The 27,856-nt window shown below is 38.6% G+C and overlaps 1 protein-coding gene across 4 annotated transcripts in view; it reads right to left on the reverse strand.

Annotated features, from left to right (window-relative positions):
• The window catches only part of CNTN4 (contactin 4), a 998,936-nt gene that overhangs the window by 160,901 nt on the left and 810,179 nt on the right, over nucleotides 1-27,856 (reverse strand). For 2 of the 4 annotated variants that reach the window (XM_025375521.1, XM_025375523.1), the window contains 4 exons: nucleotides 25,423-25,525; nucleotides 21,316-21,500; nucleotides 7,486-7,622; nucleotides 5,284-5,413 (listed from right to left, as the gene is read on the reverse strand). In XM_025375521.1, coding sequence (XP_025231306.1) covers nucleotides 5,284-5,413; nucleotides 7,486-7,622; nucleotides 21,316-21,500; nucleotides 25,423-25,525 — 555 coding nt within the window. Of the gene's footprint in view, nucleotides 1-5,283; nucleotides 5,414-7,485; nucleotides 7,623-16,376; nucleotides 16,423-21,315; nucleotides 21,501-25,422; nucleotides 25,526-27,856 lie in introns of those variants that run through there. The other 2 variants (XM_025375525.1, XM_025375524.1) reach the window with 1 other exon arrangement.

A 27,856-nucleotide genomic window follows, 5' to 3' on the forward strand; every position in this document is an offset into this window, starting at 1 on the left:
CAAAGCTGGATAGAGAATGACTTTGACAAGTTGAGAGAAGGGGGCTTCAGTTCATCAAACTTCTCAGAGCTAAAGGGGGAACTACTTACCGAGGGCAAAGAAACTAAAAACCTTGAAAAAAGAATGGATGAATGGATAATTAGAAAATTAGAATAATCAATGCAGAGAAGGCCATAAAAGAACTTATAGAGATGAAAACCATGACATGAGAAATACGTGACAAATGCACAAGCTTCAGTAACCGACTCGATCAACTGGACAAGAGTATCAGTGACTGAAGATCGAATGAATGAAATGAAGCAAGAAGTGTGGAGAAAAAAGAGTAAAAAGAAATGAACAAAGCCTCCAAGAAATATGGGATTATGTGAAAAGACCAAATCTACGTCTGATTGGTGTGCCTGAAACTGACGGGGAAAATGGAATCAAGGTGGAAAACATTCTACAGGATATCATCCAGGAGAACTTCCCCAACCTGGTAAGGCAGGCCAACATTCAAATTCAGGAAATACAGAGAATGCCACAAAGATACTCCTCGAGAAGAGCAACTACAAGACACATAATTGTCAGATTCATCAAAGTTGAAATGAAGGAAAAAATGTTAAGGGCAGCCAGAGAGAAAGGTCTGGTTACACACAAAGGGAAGCCCATCAGACTAACAGCAGATCTCTTGGTAGAAACTCTCCAAGCCAGAAGAGAGTGGGGGCCAATATTCAACATTCTTAAAGAAAAGAATTTTCAACCCAGAATTTCATATCCAGCCAAACTAAGTTTCATAAGTGAAGGGGAAATAAAATCCTTTACAGACAAGTAAATGCTTAGAGATTTTGTCACCACCAGGCCTGCCCTACAAGAGATCCTGAAGGAAGCACTAAACATGGGAAGGAACAACCGGTACCAGCCATTGCAAAAACATGCCAAAATGTAAAGACCATCGATGCTAGGAAGAAACTGCATCAACTAACGAGCAAAATAACCAGCTAATATCACAATGACAGGATCAAGTTCACACATAACAATATTAACCTTAAAGGTAAATGGACTAAATGGTCCAATTAAAAGACACAGACTGGCAAATTGGATAAAGAGTCAAGACCCATTAGTCTGCTGTATTCAGGAGACCCATCTCACATGCAGAGACACACATAGGCTCAAAATAAAGGGATGGAGGAAGATCTACCAAGCAGATGGAAAACAAAAAAAAGCAGGGGTTGCAATCCTAGTCTCTGATGAAACAGACTTTAAACCATCAAAGATCAAAAGAAACAAAGAAGGCCATTACATAATGGTAAACGGATCAATTCATCAGGAAGAGCTAACTATCCTAAGTATATATGCACCCAATACAGGAGCACCCAGATTCATAAAGCAAGTCCTTAGAGACTTACAAAGAGACTTAGACTCCCATACAATAATAATGGGAGACTTTAACACCCCACTGTCAACATTAGACAGATCAACGAGACAGAAAGTTAACAAGGATATCCAGGAATTGAACTCAACTCTGCACCAAGCGGACCTAATAGACATCTACAGAACTCTCCACCCAAAATCAACAGAATATACATTCTTCTCAGCACCACGTCGCACTTATTCCAAAATAGACCACATAGTTGGAAGTAAAGCACTCCTCAGCAAATGTACAAGAACAGAAATTATAACAAACTGTCTCTCAGACCACAATGCAATTAAACTAGAACTCAGGACTAAGAAACTCAATCAAAACCGCTCAACTACACAGAAACTGAACAACCTGCTCCTGAATGACTACTGGGTACATAACGAAATGAAGGCAGAAATAAAGATGTTCTTTGAAACCAATGAGAACAAAGATACAACATACCAGAATCTCTGGGACACATTTAAAGCAGTGTGTAGAGGGAAATTTATAGCACTAAATGCCCACAAGAGAAAGCAGGAAAGATCTAAAATTAACACCCTAACACCACAATTAAAAGAACTAGAGAAGCAAGAGCAAACACATTCAAAAGCTAGCAGAAGGCATGAAATAACTAAGATCAGAGCAGAACTGAAGGAGATAGAGACACAAAAAACCCTCCAAAAAAATCAATGAATCCAGGAGCTGGTTTTTTGAAAAGATCAACAAAATTGATAGACCGCTAGCAAGACTAATAAAGAAGAAAAGAGAGAAGAATCAAAGAGATGCAATAAAGAAATGATAAAGGGGATATCACCACCGACCCCAAAGAAATACAAACTACCATCAGAGAATACTATAAACACCTCTACGCATATAAACTAGAAAACTTAGAAGAAATGGATAATTTCCTGGACACTTACACTCTTCCAAGACTAAACCAGGAAGAAGTTGAATCCCTGAATAGACCAATAGCAGGCTCTGAAATTTAGGCAATAATTAATAGCCTACTGACCAAAAAAAGTCCAGGACCAGACGGATTCACAGCCAAATTCTACCAGAGGTACAAGGAGGAGTTGGTACCATTCCTTCTGAAACTATTCCAATCAACAGAAAAAGAGGGAATCCTCCCTAACTCATTTTACGAGGCCAACATCATCCTGATACCAAAGCCTGATAGAGATACAACAAAAACAGAGAATTTTAGACCAATATCCCTGATGAACATCAATGCAAAAATCCTCAATAAAATACTGGCAAACCAAATCCAGCAGCACATCAAAAAGCTTATCCACCATGATCAAGTGGGCTTCATCCCTGGGATGCAACATAACATACGCAAGCAATAAACATAATCCAGAATATAAACAGAACCAAAGACAAAAACCACATAATTATCTCAATAGATGCAGAAAAGGCCTTTGACAAAATTCAACAGCCCTTCATGCTAAAAACTCTCAATAAATTTGGTATTGATGGAACGTATCTGAAAATAATAAGAGCTATTTATGACAAACCCACAGCCAATATCATACTGAATGGGCAAAAACTGGAAAAATTCCCTTTGAAAACTGGCACAAGACAGGGATGCCCTCTCTCACCACTCCTATTCAACATAATGTTGGAAGTTCTGGCTAGGGCAATCAGGCAAGAGAAAGAAATAAAGGGTATTCAGTTAGGAAAAGAAGTCAAATTGTCCCTGTTTGCAGATGACATGATTGTATATTTAGAAAACTCCATCATCTCAGCCCAAAATCTCCTTAAGCTGATAAGCAACTTCAGCAAAGTCTCAGGATACAAAATCAATGTGCAAAAATCACAAGCACTCTTATACACCAGTAACAGACAAACAGAGAGCCAAATCATGAATGAACTCCCATTCAAGATAGCTTCAAAGAGAATCAAATACCTAGGAATCCAACTTACAAGGGATGTAAAGGACCTCTTCAAGGAGAACTACAAACCATTGCTCAGTGAAATAAAAGAGGACACAAACAAATGGAAGAACATACCATGCTCATGGAAAGGAAGAATCAATATTGTGAAAATGGCCGTACTGCCCAAGGTAATTTATAGATTCAATGTTATCCCCATTAAGCTACCAATGACTTTCTTCACAGAATTGGAAAAAACTGCTTTAAAGTTCATATGGAACCAAAAAAGACCCCGCATTGCCAAGACAATCCTAAGCCAAAAGAACAAATCTGGAGGCATCACGCTACCTGACTTCAAACTATACTACAAGGCTACAGTAACAGAAACAGCATGGTACTGGTACCAAAACAGAGATATAGACCAATGAAACAGAACAGAGCCCTCAGAAAAAATACCACACATCTACAGCCATCTGATCTTTGACAAAGCTGACAAAAACAAGAAATGCGGAAAGGATTCCCTATTTAATAAATGGTGCTGGGAAAATTGGCTAGCCATAAGTACAAAGCTGAAACTGGATCCTTTCCTTACTCCTTATATGAAAATTAATTCAAAATGGATTAGAGACTTAAATGTTAGACCTAAAACCATAAAAACCCTAGAAGAAAACCTAGGTAATACCATTCAGGACATAGGCATGAGCAAGGACTTCATGTCTAAAACACCAAAAACAATGGCAACAAAAGCCAAAATTGACAAATGGGATCTAATTAAACTAAAGAGCTTCTGCATAGCAAAAGAAGCTACCATCAGAGAGAACAGGCAACCTACAGAATGGGAGAAAATTTTTGCAATCTACTCATCTGACAAAGGGCTATTATAGAGAACCTACAAAGAACTCAAACAAATTTACAAGAAAAAAACAAACAACCCCATCGAAAAGTGGGCAAAGGATATGAACAGACATTTCTCAAAAGAAGACATTCATACAGCAAACAGACACATGAAAAAATGCTCATCATCACTCACCATCAGAGAAATGCAAATCAAAACCACAATGAGATACCATCTGACACCAGTTAGAATGGCAATCATTAAAAAAACAGGAAACAACAGGTGCTGGAGAGGATGTGGAGAAATAGGAACACTTTTACACTGTTGGTGGGACCATAAACTAGTTCAACCATTGTGGAAAACAGTGTGGCGATTCCTCAAGGATCTAGAACTAGAAATACCATTTGACCCAGCCATCCTATTACTGGGGATATACTCAAAGGATTATAAATCATGCTGCTATAAAGAGATGTGCACACGTATGTTTATTGTGGCACTATTCACAATAGCAAAGACTTGGAATCAACCCAAATGTCCATCAGTGACGGACTGAATTAAGAAAATGTGGCACATATACACCATGGAATACTATGCAGCCATAAAAAAGCATGAGTTCGTGTCCTTTGTAGGGACATGGATGCAGCTGGAAACCACCATTCTCAGCAAACTATCACAAGAACAGAAAACCAAACACCGCATGTTCTCACTCATAGGTGGGAATTGAAAATGAGATCACTTGGACACAGGCCGGGGAACATCACACACCGGGGCCTATTGTGGGGAAGGGGGAGGGGGGAGGGATAGCATTAGGAGATATACCTAATGTAAATGATGAGTTAATGGGTGCAGCACACCAACATGGCACATGTATACATATGTAACAAACCTGCACGTTGTGCACATGTACCCTAGAACTTAAAGTATAATAATAAAAAGAAAAAGAAAAAAGAAAAAGAAATAAAAATGAGTGCCAAGGGAAGCATGGTCCCTCTGTAAGCATCAGAGGAGGCTGATTTAGAAAGCGTCCTCTTGTTATTGCTTATAGACTTGCATATTACTTGTTTCTCCAGTAGTGTCTTTGGCCTAAAGATTTCTTTACTCCTTTCTTGGATTGAACATTCATGGTTGGCAAAGAACAAGTTAGTTTAGTGATTTAAAGAGTTTTTACTTTATTTTTTCTTGCCAGTATAAAGACTCACCTATAACACTAAGCTCTGCGTTGGAAAAGATAACTCCATGTTTATTCTCTGCCAAACACTGATACATGCCAGCATCTGAGAGGTTCACTATTGTTATGTTGAGTGTTCCTTGCTCAATTTGAATTCTATCCTGTGAAAGAAAAGAGGAACATAAAAACAATGACCTTCTACAACTGAGACTTTAAGGCAATTTTACCATGTGTAATATCAAGGAAGCTTAATGGGAAGAAAATAGCCATCATATAAGCAATTTACATAACATGATCTATTTATCTGTCAACTAAATTTTCTGGCAGGTCAGATGCTAAGTGGAACAACCAGTACATCAGTTGGTAAATGGAATTTAAATTGTAGATTCTCTTGAGTTCTCAATGATTTAATAGTGGAGCCATTCAGATTAATATCCTCTCTAAACAGAACTTGAAATTTAAAATGCTTTTTAACTTTAAGGATTTGTACTAACCAGAGTTAGGGGGTTTTGGAAATACAACCAAATTTACTGTTTAGAGGGTTTAAAACACTCACATTTTGAGCAGGTGATACTTTGAAGGTTAATAGGATTACAATTTTGGATGAAACAGAGGCAACTATTTAATATAGGTTGAGGTTTACTGAAAAATGCAGGTATTAATAGTTTAATATTCCCTTAGTTTATGGTTGTCAGTGGTGTGATTTAAGCTGAAGTCCATCTGGTGGCCAATCTCAAGGAGGCAAAGTTAGTACGTGGCACAGGAGATCTTCCCCGTTTGTCACTCTGAGGATATACAACTTATGTATCAATTTTCATAAGTATCAAAAAGGATCTCTTCCTCTCCAGGAGCTATGCCATTCTCCCTCTCTCTATACACACACACACACACACACACACACACACACACACACATATAAAGAGGTACTAGTTTTCTGTTTGCTGCAGGGCTGTGAGTTAGCTGACTGGACACTTTATTAAACTGTGATTAAATCTAGACATCCATATTCCCTCACATTAAGAAACCAGCCCAATTGTCCCACAGAAATGATAATTACCCATTTTTGAATAAATACAGAAATTGACCTGCCTAGTTTTAAAACTTGAAACTTACATTGGTCTCATCTGAGTTAACTCCTCAGGAGGTTGATCCTCAAGCAAGGGACTCAAACTCACTAGATCATGGCAACCAGAGAGTGAGACACAAGACCCTTCATCTGTCGTGATTGCCTCTGTACCCCCACCTAATTCCTTCCTGTACACAGCTGCATCCCTTCCCCAGCTACATAAACTCCCAATTTTAGTTGGTTGGAGAGATGGATTTGAGACTGCTCTCCCATTCTCTTTGACTAAAGCACCTGACAAAGCCTTATTTCCTGGCAATACTCACTGTCTCAGTGATTGGCTCTCTGCACAGCAAGCAACAGGACCTAGACTAACCCCCTGGCATTTTGGTAACAATTACACAAAGGGAGGAAAATACCAGTACCTAGGTACATATACTCTTGCAATTTGTTTGAGTCTGGCTTTTATAATAGACAGAATCATGGACAAGCTGGAGCCCTTCCAGGAAATGGAGAAGATGCATGAGGCAGGGGGTGGGTTAGACAAAACAGCCCCCTTTCTCTTCCTGTCATGTAAATTCACGTGGGGGCCATTGATCTGAGCAGGCACTCTTTCCTGGGTGGCCTACTAGAAGACTGCCTCTCAATTTGGAGCCTGAGGAAAATGTCAAATTTCAATTAACATTTGAGGTTCAGTAGGAAAATACATAAGGAAAATTAATCAGACACAATTATTCCTCATTCTCAGGGTCCCCCACTCTGCCCCTGCTTCATTCAGATTTCTTTGTCAGAGTGTTTCTCTATTTAGATGGACATCCTGCATTGTGACAATGCCCCTTCTCTTGTAGTGGATCCTGGAATGTATCTTCCTTTGTATCTTAGCACAATTGCATGTTCCAGACCTTTTGCATAACTTTCCCATTATAATCTCACAGATGCTAATCTTTGAAGACCAAAGATCTAGTACAAGAGCTTAATTGAAAGCTGGAGAATTGGATTTAAGTGCACTTTCTATTTATCAATTGCATTCACTCTCACTTTTTCCACTATAATGGTGTTTCATTGTTTATTATTTTAGAAATGATTCACCATTCTCACGTTTCCACGGCAATGAGGCTATATTAAACATTATAGTCAAGACTAAGACACAATTACCATTAATTTGCTTACCCGAGTTAGCAGAGGTTCACCATTTTTTAGCCACCTGTATGTAGGCTTAGGCCTTCCATTTGCTTTACATTCCCAAAAGACATTTTCTTCCATGGCCACGTGAATATCATTTATTTTTTGAATCCAATTAGGTTGAGCTATAGCCATTCAAAAAGCAAAGAGAAGGTGTATATTCAGTGTATACTCAATCTATTTTTATCATATGCAATCAAAGGGCAAACTACACGTATAATAAAATTCCTTTTCCAGATGTTATGCAAATAACAAGACTGGGTAGACATTCAGGGAGATGCCTATACCCTACTCTGAATACCGTTTTTGTGGTTCATATTGTAGTGTTTTAATCCCTAAATGCAAAATGGGTAAAACTACCAATAGCATATGGTAAAATTAACTGTCCCTCTCCTGTAAGGATCTATTATTCCTTTTTTCCTGTCAGTAGAGATTATCTTCCCATTACCTGTTCCCACTTTTAACCGGGCTGGTGTATTCCCAGGCATGCACTACATTTGCAGATGGCTTTGCAGCTAGAGGTAACCATGTAACCAAGTTCATGCCAACTGTATGTGTGTGAAAGTGGTGAGAGCAACTTCTGGGTCACTCACTTAAAGATACTTTCCCTAACCTCTTTTTGCCCCTTCACACTGATTGGAAAAGACTGACAATTGAAATAGCCTTGGGTGCAGACATGGAAGCTACATAGGATGAAAATGCTGATCTGTCAGCCTTGGACCATGAATGACCCTGTGGAGCAAAGCAGCTCCACACTCACCTGCCATTTTTTTTTTTTTTTTTTTGAGACAGAGTCTCGCTCTGCTGCCCAGGCTGGAGTGCAGTGGCTGGATCTCAGCTCACTGCAAGCTCCACCTCCCGGGTTTACGCCATTCTCCTGCCTCAGCCTCCCGAGTAGCTGGGACTACAGGCGCCCACCAACCTGCCCGGCTAGTTTTTTGTATTTTTTTAGTAGAGACGGGGTTTCACCGTGTTAGCCAGGATGGTCTCGATCTCCCGACCTCGTGATCCGCCCGTCTCGGCCTCCCAAAGTGCTGGGATTACAGGCTTGAGCCACCGCGCCCGGCTCACCTGCCATTTTTGAGGAAAATAATGTGAGAGAGAAATAAACTTCTTATCTAAGCTACTTTATTTTGGGGTCTCCTTTGTGAGAATAGCTTAGCTTGTCCCTCACTAATATACTTCACTCCCACATGTTGTATAGATACATTTTGATTCCTTTCTCCTTTAAGACTATCGTCATTGTTTATTATTGATTTCATATTGATAGAATGTTATCTACAGGAATATGACTCTAGAACCCAAAATCTTTAAATGAATCCTGATTTTTATTAAATCTTCTCAGGAAATCAAGTCCTGCCCACAGTCTAACACAGGAATTCAAAGCAGCACTTACTTCCCACATTGCCCAATGCAATCCATTACCCCTCCCCACCCAAATGATACCATATTTTCTGTACTTCATTGAAGTCACATTTTCTTTCCTTATTTTCAATAGATATAAAGACAATGTTAACTCCATGTTCCATAAAAAGTCTTCATAAATATCAAATCTTGCCTCAAGCACAATTCATGCCATTAAGAATAATGATAAACATATTCAGGTAGAAGACCTTCAGCCCAAAGTCATGCAGAAGATAACCATAGCTGTCATTCTGGAATTTTATGTGTTCACAGGGCATTTCTACAGGGTAATGCCTACCAAAGTAAACCTAATAATCAAAGTTGATATCAGTATTTAATTAGGAGATGCTACTCATTATTCTTAACATCACTTCCAGCTGACTTGACCTCAGCATCTTCATTCAATGTTTCAAATCATACATAATTTATTTCAAAAGGAAACTGCTACTGTTGAGGCCAAGCTGTATATTTTACCTTTTCAATAATAAACAAAACTAGAAAAACACTCAACAAGTCACTTAACCAGCAGAGGTCTCTAGGCCCTTGAATAAATGCTGCTTTTTTCTTTTCTCACCTATAAGCAATTTTATGTTTTTCAATGAGCAAAACACAGTTTTACACATCCTCTACTGATGGGATTATGCACTGCTGCATATGAGGGGAGGCCAAAAGGGTCAACTTCAAAAAATTTTAGAACATCAACAAGCATTAACTTGAATGAAGGGTTATAACCTACACCCTTAAAAGAGCTGCAAGTCTTCGCTGTTCTTTATCTTCCTGCTGCTAATGCAAAGGAAGCTAAAAAGGTTCTCTGCTTGGAGAATTTGATGTGTAACCCTGATAGGGCTAATGCAGTTGTATGCCTGATTTCACATTCAACCTGCTGAATATTTACCCCCTACAGAGTCCATGAAAACAAAGCAAACAAGAAAAGCCATAGAAATCTGTGAGGAATATTAACAACGAAGCCAAACTTTTGAAAGAGAATGAGGAAAAAAATGGAAGGGCAAATGTAACTTATGAAGCAATGTCAAGTTGAAGTTCAAAAAGGAAACATCAAAACCACATGCAGAGACAGAGATTTCAATGTCATAGATTTCCTGTAACACTGGGCTTACTTACTGCTTTCTTTCAAAAATGCAGAAAGCTGGAAGCAAAACCTTGCAATCTCAAGAAGTAGGTGAGGCAGAGAAGGGAGAGACTGGAGAGAATTTTGAAAAGATCTTGCAAAGTTCTAACTACTTAAGCACTTCTGAGGGCTCATTCTGTCTCTTCCCACAGGGTTATGGAGGTCAAGGAATCAGACGAGAATACTCAGTGGTAGTTATTTGTGCTGGCCAAGGTGAAATCAACAAAAAAATTCAGTGTCAGTGAGAGATCACTTGGCACTTTCTTTATTTTTAAAGTAAAATTAATTCATAGAAGACAAATTTGAACTGATATAAACATATTCCTGTCAAAGTGAGTATCTGAACATGGGCCCATGAAGATCAGAAATGAAATATCATATTATATATGTGACAAAGAGAGATAGTCTTTATCTTAACACGCCAATTGCAAATCTACAGGGCAAAAGCCCATGTAGTAAAGGTTTTCACTCCTGCTCACTTAGATTGGATGAATTATATCTAAATGTGTGAGTTTTTCATACTAGAATAACTAAAGTCATGTGCTTGATGATAATGACTCATATATCTCCATATTTGCAGGGAGAGGGTTACCTAGTTCAAAGTCCTTAGATAACAAAAATCCCAGTTAAGCATATTATAAGATATATCATTAGCTCCTCCCCCTTTTGTGATAATGCATTGGGTACAGGGTATTTATTGCTTAATATCAAGGTTCAGCTACATTTTGCAACTCCTTGTCTAAACACAGGTTGAACATCCCTAATCTGAAGACCTAAAATCTGAAATGCTCTATAATTCAAAACTTTTTGAGCGCCACCATGATGCCACAAGTGGAGAATTTCACACTTGATCTCATAAGACTGGTCATAGCAAATACAGTGAAAACTTTGTTTCATACATTAAGTTATGCAAAATATTAAAATGTTGCATAAATTACCTTCAGGCTATGTGTTTAAAGTATATATAAAATATAAATAAACTTCATGTTTAGGCTTAGGTCGAAATATTCCAAAATCCTAAAAAATCTAAAATCTGAAACACTTCTGGTCCCAAGCATTTCAGGTAAGGGATACTCAACCTGTATCAACTCAGAGGAAGACCTGAACAGGTTAGTTCAGTACTATTATTTCAGAAGCCATTTCTAAACGTCTTTTTCTTTGTAATATATGCAGACCCCACATATTAAGCAGAATTAAACACATTCACATATTGAAAGAGAACCATCTGTTTTGAACTTCCATATTCTTTCAAGATTTGAAACAAAAGAATTCTTCTAGGACTCCTTAAGTATTGTTCTCAAACTACAAATTCAAATATAAGGTTAAATGGTTGTGCTGGGATTTGACCCTGTGACACAGTTTGTCTCCTGGATAGATAAACAATCTCTTCATTTCAGTCTTTTATTCAATAACTGCCAGAAATGACCTAAATCAGCGTTTGTGTATTCCAGCCACTGGAATTGTAGAAGCATCTTATCCAATAATAATTTACATTGCAGGCAGATATAATTTAAACTCAGTGGGTCAAACAATTCTCAGGAGCATTTGGCTCTTCGATTTTCTAAAAACAGAAATTTCTAACTGAAAGAAATGCCAACATATGCCTTAGACCTTAGAAATTTAAAAATCTAAAAGAAAGGATACGACGGCAAAAAAACAAACAAACAAAAAACCCCTCTAAATTACTATTACAAAGATGACCTGTAGACAGTCACAGTTATTTCTGGTTGCTCACACAATTTTGGAGAAGATGAATCATCTCCAGGAAATGCAGGAGTTTCACTGACATTGCTTAAGAATTTTAATGATAGTAGACTTTATGAGTTTGGAGATAATTACTTGGCTTTAGTTTACCACCCACCTACATAATGCTTCCCAAATCTTTCTCTCTAGCCTGGGATTCTTACGCAATTGACAGAATCATCAAGAAATTCTCACTTTACTTCAAATTCAGGGTTCCTAGTACTGGCATGAGAAATAGTCATTTTACAATGCTACTTAAGAGAGTCTTCCAGTTTATTATTACAGTCTTTTTACAAACCCCTGACTTCCAGTTAGCAGAAGTCACTGAAAAGAAGGACCAGCTCTACAAGAAATATGCATGTTGGATTTTAGGGCAAGGTCCATCTTTGATGCTTGTTCAGCACTGACAATCTGCACTTCTCTGGCTTCAGACTCTCATCCACTCCCCACACACCAATCAGTCTCCTCACAGGGGTCTTCAAACTCAATTCCATGAAGCTCTGAGGGTTCTTGGAAGGTACTCCCTTCTACATTCACTCAAATTCTCAATATTTAATTCAGAGCAAGGCTTCTTCCTTGCTGCAGCCTTGCTATGTATTAAATATCGAGAATTTCTTGTAAAATTTCATGTTAAAAAAAGTACCTTGAGAATTAAACATACAGATACTTTTTTGATACTTGCTGATATCTTGTATCGTAAGAACAGCTTTAGAAATGCAGTCTGGAGATTGGAAGCTTGTTTTCTCCTTGAATTCATATTAGTTTGAACCTAATGATGTCTAACACTCCTTTTTATTTTATTTTTATTTATTTATTTTTTTGACACGGAGTCTCACTCTGTCACCCAGGCTGGAGTGCAGTGGCGTGATCTCGGCTCACTGCAAGCTCCGCCTCCCGGGTTCACACCATTCTTCTGCCTCAGCCTCCCAAGCAGCTGAGACTACAGGTGCCCGCCACCGCACCTGGCTAATTTTTTGCGTTTTTAGTAGAGATGGGGTTTCATCACGTTAGCCAGGATGGTTTCCATCTCCTGACCTCGTGATCCACCTGCCTTGGACTCCCAAAGTGCTGGATTACAGGCGTGAGCCACTATGCACGGCCTCTCCTTTTGATTTTAGTAAGTGAAACCTTTAGCCTTTAGATTGTCTCTTAAACCAACAGGATTCACAGTTCTCCTAGTTTTTTTTGTTAATTTGTACTTCATTCACACACTCGTATTTATGGCTTCTTCATCTCTACCTAAGTTAAAACTGACTTGCTTCTGGCAATGGTATGGGAAATGCCATCAGGCCAATCCTTTCACAGATAGCACAGATAGCAATGATAACCTCAAATCAGAATATAAAAAACCAACTATATGAAGATACACTAAAAGGCAACTCAAAGCTGGCATATTTCTATTAATAGGTATTCATCAATACATAAAGCAAACATAACTGTAGGAAGTAATCTGTGTATCAGATAACAAATAAGATTTCTGAATGTGCTCTGCCTCCTGTAAATGCTACAAAAATTAGGAGAACATTATCATTATTTCATATCTTTAGGTTAATATTGAAAGTCTTCTGTCACCTGGCCAGGCGCAGTGGCTCACGCCTGTAATCCCAGCACTTTGGGAGGCCGAGGCAGGTGGATCACTTGAGGTCAGGAGTTTGAAACCAGCCTGGTCAACATGGTAAAACCCTGTCTCTGCTAAAAATACAAAAATTAGCCGGGCATGGTGGTGCCTGTCTGTAGTCCCAGCTACTCAGGAGGCTGAGGCGCGAGAATCACTTGAGCCTGGGAGGCAGAGGTTGCAGTGAGCTGAGATCGTACCACTGTACTCCAGCCTGGGTGACAGAGCGAGACTCTGTCTCAAAAATAAATTAATAAATACGTAAATGAAAATGAAGTCTTCTGCCATCTGGTTTTACATCTCTTACTTTCTGTCCAACTATGCCCAGTGAATCCACAGCTCCTGGTGAATAAGGGTCTTTGTCCTCCACTCCAAGAAGTCAGTTCAGAACTTTATGAATGAGTTATAGAATAAAAAAAAATGTAAATCAGCAAAATGTGCATTTTCAAAAAGGCTGTTGGGCCTGATTTACTCAATTATACCCAGATCAATCAAGCTATGACTCTAACCTTACATAGATTAATTTCTCTATATTTCTTTATTTTTATCTTCAAAGCCTCTACCTAATGTTTCCCGGAATCTGCTCTTACTCAGCTGAATCTATCCTCTTCTCTTTCCCTTATACACCTTGAGTTCAGTCTGAAATGCAATCAGTAATGGAAACTACTAATATATGAAATATCTAATCAGCTTCACTTTACACACATCATTTCTAAACCTCATAATATTCAGGTTAAGTGGACTTGCCCTCATTTTATAGATAAGACCCAGAGACATTAACACCCAGATTCAGAAAGTGGCTCAGTTAGCAATGGTACACAGGCCTGCTTGGCTCCAACATCCATTCTCTCTCCAGAGCCCCTCAAAAAATATCCAACCCTATCGCAAATGACAATGGGAGCATTCTTTTGAATGTATCCTTCTTAAAGTGCAATCTAAGAACCACTGTAGGTCCCCAAGTTTCCTTAAGGGAGTCCATTATGTCCTCTCTTTCCAATTACACATGTGTCAGACCATATTTTCTTCATATACTTCAATCGAAACAAAATATCATGACAGAATGAATACAGAAGTATATAGGAGAATGCACCTGTATTCTAGTAAGACAGACATTAAAGAGATTTGCAATAATATAAACCATGCCACTCTTTTCATTAAATATTTTTGTTTGGAAAAATATAGTCAGTTTTCTTATAGTATGTTAATTATTTCTAACGTATACTGGTTGTATTTTTGCCATTTTAAAGTAAGTTAAGTTCTAAGTTAAATTCTCCATTTAAATTAATAATACGGCATATATGGGTAGATATCGCTCACATAAGCAAAAGCTCTTTGAGCTATCCAATAATTTTTCAGGGTAAAAAGGAGTGCTTAAACCAACAGTTTGAGCACTCCTGTTTAGATAAGCAGAGGAGTTTTTAGATAAATAAATCAACTTAAGCAAAACCTCCTATAAGTAAATTTAAACAATATTCATTGATGAATAAAAAAATGTAACTGCGACATTTTGCCTTCTCTGGGACTACAGAATGAGACTTGAATTGCATTTCAGTATATTGTCCTTGATATGACTCTTTCATGCTTAAAGTTTCTCATTAGGTGAGGACTTTATGCCTCCACTCCTATATTAATTCTCTCTGACTACTATTCACAACATTTCCTCAATGTGTACCCCTTGAAAACTGCAGCAACACACTTTATTGGAACTACCAGATTAAAAAAAGAAACAAAAATTGTTGACTTTATCTTAAGTGACACTCATGGGAATTCAGGGTATCAATATCAGTTCTGTCTAGGACAATTAAGCAAACTGTTGCTCTACTGTGAAATTACCTTATCTACTGTGTTCAATTTTTGGTCTCTCTGCCCTTTAAGCCTCTTTGCGGGGCTGAATATTATCTTGTGATCCCATATACATAGCACATCCATGGGGAATTAGTATGCTCTGCTGTAAGATGCTTCAGTATTCATTTATTGATGACCTTAGAGATACTCAAACACCATTTGCAGTGTCATCAAGTCTACAGTTTTGCCTTTAGAGGCAAAAGACTGTAGCACAAAGGGTCTAGACATTTAGTCTTACATGTAATTTGAAGAAGAAAAAAAGAGTTTTTTTGGACTCAATAACCAGGTGACCAACTTAGAAAATAGAAAGTGAAAAAGTCAGTTGTTCATCCAGATGTTGTCATTTGTGACACTGGTAATGGAAAATGCAAGAAAGAGTATCTGGATGATTGATGGATTTTTTTAACCTTACCTATTGTATTAAAATGTTGCATTGGCAGGAAAAGTAACACAGGTAGAATAGCAGAAAAAAGCAGTTCTAGCTGTGATTCCCATTCATTGCATTACCTTGAATAAGTTATTTTATATCTCTGGATCTTATTTGCTTTAATTATAAAAACCGAAGGACTGGCCCCAGCAGTTACTTCCAGCTTAAGTATTACTGGATTCTGTGAAATACAGCCTTGTTTACTGCTTAAATATTAGATTCCTCATTTCCTAATTATGAAAATGGTTTTACTCTCATAACACCCGTTACAAAGAGAAGAAATTGTACAAAGATATTAAATATCAGGATCTTTTAGTTCACATTTCATTCTACTAAATGATGACTATAATTCTATCAGTCTTTTGGGCAAAAAGGAAGTGACTACAGAGACAGAATGAAGTGCAAAGATGAATAATTATCAAGTGAATTGAATCCATTTTATACTTCCCTTTCCTTTCTTCAAAGATAATTGCCTTAACACTCTCATTCTACTTTGTGTAGACTGGCTACAATGCCTGATGTGACAGTAAGCTGTTAGCTTCCCAGGGTAGTAGGAACACCTTCTCTTACATGTAATTTAAACTTCAGCTTCACAATACCATGGGGGGACAGCCTAAACATACAGTATTCTCACCATGTGGTTCTCAGACAAGCAGCATCAACATTACTTGGGAATTTACTAGAAATGCAAATTATTGGTCTTACTCTGGACTTACCAAATCAAAGCCTCCATCTGGTGTGTTCTCACTGGGAACATAGAACGGGACCCAGAATTCTGTGTTGTAATAAGACTTCCAAGTTATTCTGATGCACACTGAAGTTTCAGAACCTCTGGCACAGCATTTGAAATCTAGCTCTGTTTTTTACTGTATAAACTTAAATCAATTACTTTAATCTCTTTGGGACTCAATTTCCATATCTATAAACTAGACAGATGTAGGAATGAAATGAGAATATCCTATTGGCTCTAACTCCAAGATAGATCTCAAGTCTCTCCATTTCTCTTCGTCTCTTACGTCCTAATCAACAATATCTCTCACCTGGATATTGGCAATGGCCTCCTAACTAGTTGTCCGGCTTTCACTCTTGGTTTCCAATCATCCATTCACCACAAAACAACCTGAGTGGTCTTTTAAAAGCATTAATCAAATCGAGTCACCCTCCTGCCTTGAAAGGCTGTAATGGCTTCCCACTATACTCAGAGAATAAATCCCAAAATCTGTGCCTGGCTTACAAAGTACTGCAGTCTGTCACCTTCCTAAGGTTCCAACCTTTGCCCCTTGCTCACTACGATTTAGTTAACACTGACTTCCCTGCTGCATATCAAGAACGTCAAGTAGTTTTCTGCCTCAGAGCCTTTGCACTTCGTCACCTTCTGCTAGGAATGCACTTCCCCTTGAAAGCCTAGCTCATTTTCATCCTTTTGGTTTTGGGTCAGAGGGCCATTCTCAGACAAGTCTTTTCTGACTACCTCATCTTATGAAATCTTTCTCTTGCTCTCAGCTACTTTCTCTCATATCGATTTAATTATTTAATTATTTATTCGAGATGGAGTCTTGCTCTGTTGCCCAGGCTGGAGTGCAGTGAGTGGCACAACCTCAGCTCACTGGAACCTCCGCCTCCTGGGTTCAAGTGATTCTCCTGCCTCAGCCTCCCGAGTAGCGGGGACTACCAGCATGCACGACCACCACACCCAGCTAATTTTCATATTTTAGTAGAAACGGGGCTGGTTTCGAATTCCTGGCCTCAAGTGACTCACCCACCTAGGCCTCCGAAAGTGCTGGGATTACAGGCGTGAGCCACTGTGCCTGGCCATTTTCTTTATCACTCTTACCAGAAAATAAAATGTCCTAGTTAATTTATTTGCTTAATAGTGCATTTCGCTTAACTTCCAGTAAAATATTAGGTCCTTGAGGGCAGAGATTTTGTCTTGCAACCATAGTGCCTAATAATGCCTCCCATATGGTAGGTTAAAAAAAATCTGTTAAACAAGTAAATAATATATTAAAGTCATTTTGGAAAATGTTTATCTTTAGTAACAAAGATCCATAGCATTTTACCATTGAAATACAATCTATTTTTAGGAAGTTTTTTAATGCCAAAAAAGACTGAGAAAAGTAGATTAAACTAGACCACGATAGCCAAGTACAGGTTATAGTAAAAACAAATTGGGAAGATGGGGTAGGGTAAAAATGTTCTATGCCTGATCTTGCTTCAGTTCTTCATACATACCAAACATGAGTAACACAGGCTAACTTGAAGACATGGCCACAGTAGGGACAAACCAACGGGCAATAGGACTTCCATTATTCAGACAACGGGAACAATGATCATGCCCAGCAGGCTTTTGAAAGAAGGTAAAATGTTTTTAATGCAAGAAGGAAAAAAATGGCCATTTTACCAATCCTGAATAGGAGTTAGCACACTTGTGGTTGCTGAAGTGGACAGCTGATGAATGCAATAAACTTGGAACCCAAAGAAGCAGGTTTCTAAGCTCAAACCCATGGTTTATAATCCCTAAGTGCAGCACACCTTAGTGCTGTAAGAAATTCTTGTCAACAAAGACAGAATGTTCATGGATAAGTGACTGGGGTACTCTTTCGCCTTTTATGATCTACATGGTGATTTTAATTATAATAATTCATTTAAATAGGAGGCCTGTGCAGCTGGATATTACAAACACAGCACTGGGAAGACCCAGACCAGAAAAAAGTGTGAGGAAAAAAAATGACAGCCAAGTGCTCATGTACAATTAAGCTCTCCTGTGACTGTGACAATGAAAACAATTAGATAATTTTTGTCACTGATATGCTAGATAAGGAAAAACAAAAGAATAAACATAAATGCAATAGCCAAGTGCTATGGAAGTCAGCTGATCTGACAAGTTTTTAATACCAAGCATGGTTGACAAGTGAAGTAAGGCTGAGTTATCTTCAGAAAGCAGGCAAATTTTATTTTATTCTGCTCTTTTTCCCATGCATGGCTGCAGATAACTCCATTTAAAAAGGAAACATTGTTAGAACCTGATTTTCATCTCCAGGGCAGGATCCCTGAAAAAAAAACATTTCCCTGCACAGGGCTGGGAGCCAGTGACAAAGTAGATTTTCCATAACAGTAACCCTGGGGTGCTCTATTTCCAGTGCAGGAAACCTCTAACCCACAGGAAAGCAGTATACCAACCCCTGGCTACAGAAAATTTCATACCAGTTTAACATACTGAGAGCAGGAATTTCACTTAACAGAAAATCATGAAAGTTAAAATGACTTTATTCAATTAGTTAAGCTACTCAAATAACATTTAGGAGCAGCCACCACTGAACTGAAGAGACTATTCAACTAAGAAAAAAGAGAAAACGTTGGCCAATTACCTGAATATTTACAGATTGTCCCTATTTGATATAGAAAAAATAATTATTACAGTGGTGAGGAAAATGAGACCTAAACAGTTAAAAATACACAGCCATAGCATCTCACTGAATAAATCTGAAACTTACAGTCTCGTATTTTTGCAGTCAGTTAACTGTGGTGTCTTTTGCTTTACAACCCATCAAATAAGATACCAACTATGACAGTTTAAGAGGAAAGCAAAGATTAAATATCAAGTCTGTCATCTGGCATGAGTAGAGTCAGTCCTCTAATATTCTTGAAGATAGACGAATGATGAAAGAGAAGTGCAGATTTATTCAAACAGCTATTGCCCAGCTCATCAAGTGAAGTATTAACACTTTCTACAACTCTGTGTGTTCTCCCGCCCCAGAAGCTGCATCAGGGGAACGTGAGTCCAAAATGCTGAGAGTCACTTAGGGGAGGTCATTGAAGGCTGGCTGATAGTGGAAATCTCCGCCCAGTTTCCAATCAAGCTTTTAAAAAACGTTATGTGATTATCGATCAGAATTCTTTGGCCATAGTTTTTTCTTTTTTTCCTTCCTTCCTTTCCTTTTCCCTTTCCCTCCCTTCCTCCCTTCTTTGCATTTCTTTCTTTCTTTTTGGAAGACAGAGCTTTATTAGCCTGCCTGGTGGCCATTCTGACAGGCTAGGAAGTGTAGCCTCCCTTGGTCAGAAGCTGTAAACTGGCACTTCGAAGGAGGAGCAAAGGTAACAAACAGGAATTTGTGCTGAATGGAGTGGCCTAATATACATATTTGATAAGCTACAGGAGGAGTCATGGATATTTATGAAAGGAGAAACATGTGCTTGTGCAACTGAGTTTCATGGGTTCTGTGTATGAAATATATACATATGTATATATGAATATACAAATTTAATAAGTCATAGGAGAAGTCATGGATATTTATGAAAGGAGAACCATCTGCATGTGCAACCCTTCATGGGTTTCGGGTATGAAAAATGGCAGTATTAGCATCTGAGGGTGGAGGTTTTGGCTCTGCGATGTCAAAAGGTAGACCAGAGGACATGAAACCCCTCATAGCACATCCTCCCTAGAATGACAGAATCATTCTGTGTTGGCGGTCTTTTATCAGGCAAAAAATAAGGGGCAGCATCAGGTGGATGGTTGATATCAGTGATGGAGTCTTTTCAAAGGGCTAGATTGTATTTAGCCCTTAGGAAAGAAAGGCTCATTGCTGTTAGCAAGGGAGCGGGTATAACTAGATGTGTCTGACATTACCCTCCCATCATGGCCAAGAACTCATTTTTCGATGCTAATTTGGCCCCTCCCCCCTTAGCCATGAGGGGTCCCCTTCTTTCGACTGGAGGGCTTAGAACTTTGGTCATATCTTAAAACCAAAATGCTTTATAAGAAGAATTAGTGAAATAAATAGACTTTTGTGGGATCAATCACTGCAAGAAAGAAGAACATTTAAAGCTTTAGAACTACTCTCATTATTTTAATATGCATTGTTGTTTGTTTAAACCATTCTTAAATAATTATCAACCTATAGTATTTGTTTTCTGTATCCCAGACAGATGGGATTCTGGCATGCTCCAATTTGGCAGAACTCAGTTTGCTTTCAAAATGCCTATCCAATGAAATCCTTTTCTAGATTTCAAATCAATATCCTAACAGGGTTTCCAAGATGGTCTCAATAATGACCATGGGCTAGTGGTTTTACATTTATATTATTTGGATCAATGCTCATGATTTGATTGGAATAGGAGCAGCTGCACATAAAATGTCTTTGGGGTGAGAGAGATTTGTCACATTCCACTCTGATAAGAACTAAATTTGGACAGCTTGCATTTTGAAATGTTCATGGTACCACATTAAATTGCTACCAAATAGGAGCAATTACAAAAGATTAACACAAGCCTCAAATCAAAATTCTAATGAAGAAAAGCACAGAGCTTTAAAAAAAGATAAATCAGGAGCAGGAATAATAAAATGTTTCCTGTGTCAGGTTTACAGCTTGAGCAAAGAGAAAAAACAGACTTCTTTGCAAGTGTGTTCACACTAATATCCATCCTCCAAACACATCAGCCTAATGTCTTCCTCTCTGCTCCATCAACATCCTTGCCCCCCACCCTCACTCTCCACACCCAGAATTAACCAGGGCTAATTATGGAGCAAACCATGAGTTTCACATAATCCTGTGCTGCACAATCTCTCCCAAAATGCCTGAATGCCTCTCAGCTTATGATTTCAATATCAGGAAGTTCTGTAGTACTACAAACGATAAACTGAAATCATACACTTACCATAAAAAGTTAGCTGTCCCCTTGCTACATTTTTCCCTCTGGAATTTTCAGCCACACATTCATATAAACCGGCATCCTCCTGCTGAAAATTAGGGATCTCAAGAATTCCATTTGACTTGTGTCTTCTGGCTTTCCTTGCTATCGGCTTTCCATCAGTTCTTCGCCAGATAATAGTTGGTACCGGACTGATATCAAGAATAAAAAGGAGTGAATCAAACTAGAGAAAACTGAACCTTTTATTTGAACCTAAACCCCTTCCTTCTTGGTTCTACACATATAAGCTTGCAGTGTTTTGCAAACTTCATTCACTCCTCTATCTCCATTACAATTTTAATCATATCCATATCTCTAGTATTTATTTAGTGTTCTTAAAATCAAGTAACTTTTCTTAACTTTAAATAAAGTGATCTGGCAGGGCACAGTGACTCACACCTGTAATCCTGGCACTTTGGGAGGCCGAGGTGGGCAGATCACTTGAGGTCAGGAGTTTGAAACCAGCCTGGCCAACATGGTGAAACCCTATCTTTACTAAAAATACAAAAAAATTAGCTGGGCATTGTGGCAGTTGCCTGTAATCTGAGCTACTCAGGAGGCCGAGGCAGGAGGATCACTTGAACACTTGAACCCGGGAAGCGAAAGTTGCAGTGAGCCAAGATCGCACTATTGCACTCCAGCTTGGGCGACAGAGTGAGACTTTGTCTTGGGGGAAAAAAAAAAAAAGGTGATCTAGTTCCTAAACACTATTATCATTGAAATAAAAACAGATATTTATATGTTATATATGTTTTCTCATACATTTTTTTCTTTTCTTTTTTTTTTTTTTTTGAGACAGAGTCTCACTCTGTCACCAGGCTGGAGTGCGGTGGCGCAATCTCGGCTCACTGCAACCTCCGCCTCCTGGGTTCAAGTGATTCTCCCGCCTCAGCCTCCCAAGTACCTGGGACTACAGGCACCTGCCACTATGCCTAGCTAATTGTTGTATTTTTAGTAGAGATGAGGTTTCACTCATACATGTTTTTTTCTAAATACAAAATATGAAAATAAAAATGTTCATGTGCATTTGTGGCAAATTAAAGATAGCTGCAAATTCTTTCACATTCCTCCCATTGAGATGAGGTCTATGTCCCCTCCCCTTGAGCCTAGTAGCTCTTTTTAACCACTTTGACTAATAAATAAGACAGAAGTGATGTTGTAGGATCAAAGCTCAGGTGTTAGGAAACTGGCAGCTTCAGCTTTCTGTCTCATGGCAGCCCTGAGATGTCCTACGAGAAGAGTGAATACCTTGAGACTGCCAGGAAGGAGAGGCTGTACATAAGCCTTCAGATGACAGTCTCAGTGACACCAGCCTTTCAACATCCCCAACAAAATACCAGAAGTGTGAGACATAAGAGAAACAATGTATTTCCATAAATCTATGTACCAACAATGCAAGTGCCCTACTTTGAGAAATACCCAAATAATGAATAAATGATAGTAGAAATAATGAGCTCATAAAATTTGGGAGACACAACCTATTGCTGACATAGAGGATGGGTTCACTCGAGGTACATTGTTTTGGACAACATGGTTTTTCTCCTTGTCATTTATATATTGAGAAGCTTACCAACTCATAGCAGTCCATTTGGAAGATGGGTTGGGGAAACTGCTTAAAATAGTGAGAAAAGGAAAGATGCCATCTGTGAGGTTTTTATGCACTCTCAAGGCATCTATCATCCTACTGCCATAACTGTTAGAACATATCTTAAATTGCAGAGAGGGCCTCATTGAATCTGCAAATCAATGGTTTAGTGAGCTAACCACAGCTTTTAAGATTGTGGCTTCCTGGCAGGGGATACAATTATTTACTTATTTATTTTTCACAAAAACACACACAGAGAAGTAATTAGACTAAAGACTTGCTAATCTTCTCTGGGAAACCTGAGATGGTATTTAAAACATTAAAGCCATCAACTCTACTATATTTGTTTTAGAATAATTTAAGTTCGTTAGACAGACACTAACTCAAAATGCAGAAAGGCTCTATGAAAAGTACATAATCGGTGTCTTTATACTGATGAGATATGCACTTAATATATGTCTTTAAAAATAACCATATTGAGACATAGTCTTTCTGCTTTTAAGTGGGCAATGAGGATGTGTTTCAGCAGCTGGATGTGCATACCCAAACATTTCTGTGTAGACTGAAGAAGCCAATTTGGGTTTTTTGTTTTTATTCCAGCACTATTCAAACAGTGTGAATAGAGTTTCATTCATAACCCCCTTTGAAGTGTGAACAATGTGAATTCTGCTCTTTCTTCACAGATGATTTTTCAAGGTGTCACCTTAAAAAAATCATCAAATGTATATCTAGACTACCCAGTTACCTACTCTCATCTTTAATTTCATATATATATAAATGCTTATACATGCATAAATACTTTAAAATAAAAATAAAAAGTCTAATCATATTATACTGTTAGCAATCTGCTTTTGTTCTCTTAGCAATAAATCATGGGCATTTTCTATGCCTTAAATGTTGTTTTGCAAGTTGACTTTTAATGTCTGTAGAATGTTTAATCCTATAGTTATGTCATAATTTATTTAATATAAGTTTTCAGGACATAAAAAATTACCACTGTATTGTACTGTACCAAAGTAAAGATACTACTGTAGCTTATTTGTCCCGACTTGAAAACACATGGAAACCAAAACAACCTTTCTATTAGAACTGACAATAAAATGAAAAAAGGAACCTTTTCTATGATTGCTGTAAAACACAAAAATCCTAAGAAAATAGATTACACGCTGATATAAGGATTGGTAGAGTTAATGTTGCCTGGCTCCCTGGCTTGGGCCTACAATCCCAGCTCTTTGACAAGCAAAGGTGGGAGGATAACTAATCCAGGAGTCCAAGACTAGCCTGGGCAACATACCCAGATCCTGCCTCTACCAAAAAAAAAAAAAAAAAAAAAAGAAAAAAAAGTGTTGTTGCCTTAGTGAACATGTGGGCACAGGAAAAAGAGAGTTAGTAATGGGTTTGTCAGATAGATGGGGCTGGGCGTAAAGACTGACATGGATCATTGAAATCCACAGAAGAGGCCGGGCGCGGTGGCTCAAGCCTGTAATCCCAGCACTTTGGGAGGCCGAGACGGGCGGATCACGAGGTCAGGAGATCGAGATCATCCTGGCTAACACAGTGAAACCCCGTCTCTACTAAAAAATACAAAAAACTAGCCGGGCGAGGTGGCGGGCGCCTGTAGTCCCAGCTACTCGGGAGGCTGAGGCAGGAGAATGGCGTAAACCCAGGAGGCGGAGCTTGCAGTGAGCTGAGATCCGGCCACTGCACTCCAACCTGGGCGACAAAGAGAGACTCCGTCTCAAAAAAAAAAAAAAAAGAAATCCACAGAAGATATCAAAATTCTCACTTCAGATAATAGTTTATACTGTTTATGCCAAATCTTTATTGCTGGTTACTGGCAAATAAAAATCCCAACTGATGTGCATTTCATGTTCTTTATGCCCTCTGATATATTCTCTATGGAAAAGTTAACTAGTTTCTAAGTAGGCTTTTCTCAAGAAAGTCCATACTGAAACAATTTTCGGACAACTTTGCAAAACAGACTCTCTTAGAGAATAACACGTCTTACCTATCTCTAGCCGGAGCAGAAGGAAATCCAAAGTAGAGAGAAGAGACTGACAGTTTAAAAAGAAATTCAAGAAAAGTCTGATGCATCCTCTATAAACTGGGGCCAAAATGAAAGTCCATATTTTTCCAAATAGTCAGCTTAACTGTACCTCAAATGGAGGCCACTGTTTTCCTGTCATTCTGGGTTAGACAGCATGCACATTACAGGTCATAATAATATAACAAAATACTTTTTCAGAATTGCCCATTCTCTTCTCCTTTGTGGCCATGTCAGTTGTGGCAGCCTAATCCTTCTTGCACCATTACATGTCCTCTCTCCATGGTGGGGGGCAGAATCCAAGATGCATACACAGAATTACAAAGAGAAAGGCTTCACCTGCTTTTCAGTCACCTCAGAAACCATCACTGTGCACAGTGCAAGAAAAACTCTATACCTGCTCAAGCTGAAGCAAGGATAAGAAGGAATGCAAACCAGAACTTACTTTCCTAGAGCAAAGCATTCCAGCTTCACCGTTGCTCCTTTTGCAGTTGGAAGTGTTTCTGGGAACTGCACTTCTATTTTGGGCTCATATTCACCCATCACTCCTGTGAAAAAATAAAGGAGCTAAGTCTTGGAGATTCTTTTAAAATGTATAAAATGTAAAACTCATTTTTCAGTTAATGTAGAATGCTCATACACATCATTATGTGCACAATTAATTCCTTCATTTAAAGCAGGTCCTATCTCTAGCAGTCATGAATTGTGGCTCTTCTCCCAGTTACTGCTACAGAAAAATTTGTATTGCAGAACCACATCATCTACCTGGATTAAACTCTCCATGCATACAACTTTGCCCCTCGAAAGTATTGTTTTAAGGTAGTCTTAAGGAAAAAAAAGGAGAAGGGGATACAGTGCTAGTCATCAGGAAAATTAAATTATCTCTTTGGAAGCATACTGCAGAAAAATTTGTAACATTTATTAATAAAAGTACTTAAAATACTTGCATGCTTAATTATGTCTATATAACAAAACAATTTTTCTGAATAACCATTCTGTGGCCACAACTTTTACTTTCATTTCCAAGGCCAATATAAATGAATCATAAATTAGTATATTCAGTGTAACATCAAATGCCTGTATTTTTATTACATTTTGGACCTGTGAGAAAAGAATAACAAGATACAACTGTAGAAAACACTTAAGTTATACCTATCTTGCCAATGGCAAACTTATTTAGAGGGTCATATTCTCCCACTTTTCCTATATCCTGAAAAATGACTGTACAATTATGCCCAAGGTAACACAGTCTAACAAACTAAGTCCATGCTTTGTAATGAAATACTTATCAGTTCTTTCTTTCTTTTCTTTTTTTTTTGAGACGAAGTCTCACTCTGTCACCCAGGCTAGAGTGCGGTGGCAGGATCCTGGTTCACTGCAATCTCTGCTTCCCAGGTTCAAGCGATTCTCCTACTTCAGCCTCCCTGAGTAGCTGGGACTACAGTTCTGCACCACCAGGCCAAGCTAATTTTTTTGTATTTTTAGTAGAGATGAGGTTTCACCATGTTGGCCAGGCTGGTCTCCAACTCCTGGCCTCAAGTGATCCAACTGCCTTGGCCTCCTAAATTGCTGGCATTACAGGCATGAGTCACCACTCCTGGCCTTATCAATTATTTCTTATCAATATATGCTTGACTCCATTTGCCACTGCTCTAATGGTTCTAATACATTTATTCTTATTCCATTTCTGGTCATTTTTTATGATATTTGATTCAACTGTGCCCGTAAAGAGTTTGGAATTACTTAGCTTACTACAAAAAGATAGGGCTCTCCATTTCATCTTTCCTTTAGGCTTCCCATAGTCAGAGGAAAAAGAGACTGAACCTTAGAAACAAAGGTTAAAGACAAAAAATGGATGGGGGACAGGTGCAATTACAAAAGAAATGATTTCACTCACTCTGCAGAGGTGAATACTTGCCTTTTTTTTTCTTTTCTTTTCTTTTTTTTTTTCTTGAGACTGAGCCTTGCTCTGTTGCCCAGGCTGGAGTGCTGTGGTGCAATCTTGGCTCACTGCAACCTCTGCCTCCCAGGTTCAAGCAATTCTTGTGCCTCAGCTTCCCAAGTAGCTGGGACTACAGGCACGTGCCACCGCACATGGCTACTTTTTGTATTTTCAGTAGTGATGAGGTTTCACCATGTTGGCCAGGCTCGTCTTGAATTCCTAACCTCAGGTGATCTGTCTGCCTCGGCCTCCCAAAGTGCTGGGATTACAGGCATAAGCCACTGCACTCCACTGAGGTGACCCTTTTCATCAGTCATTTCAGAGTTTGAGAAGCATCAAGAGGATCTCCTCAAACTGTGAAAAACAGAATCAACCCTGAGTGTCTGATGACATACAGTCTAGCTAAGTTTGCTGTGAGGTACATTGTTAAAAGTGCAAACTTGAACATAATTGTTCTTCTTGTTGTTGTTTTCATTTTTCTTCCTTTCCTGGAATGACAAGGAGTATTGGATTTGGAAGGGACCTTTGATATCATTTGGTTCAGCGACCTTAATCTTGGTATTATTTTCCTACTTGATGCACACTTTTCTAAGGAGAGAATCCATGGTTAGCAACCTATTCTTGAAGGGACACTTATCCCTCCGTAGGTTAAAATCACAATTCTAATCTATCCCTTTCTTTTACAAGCAAGGCTGTCATCTCACAAGTTAAATGGTTTGTCTTTAGTCCCACAGAAAACCAGTCAGTGTTGAAACCCAGGCCCCTGACTCCTCATCTTAATATCTTACAACGGCCTCTCACCACAAAATGAATAACACTACAAAAGTAAGTTAAAATACATTACACCCATGCTTGACACGTTCAGTCACAAAATCATTCCTCCTTTTTTGGCCAGCCTCTGCTGTCTGAGTTCTCTTGCCCCTGAGTCTGGGCTTGC

The sequence above is a fragment of the Theropithecus gelada genome, chromosome 2 (assembly GCF_003255815.1).
Source record: "Theropithecus gelada isolate Dixy chromosome 2, Tgel_1.0, whole genome shotgun sequence".
In the NCBI taxonomy this organism is placed as follows: Eukaryota; Metazoa; Chordata; class Mammalia; order Primates; family Cercopithecidae; genus Theropithecus; species Theropithecus gelada.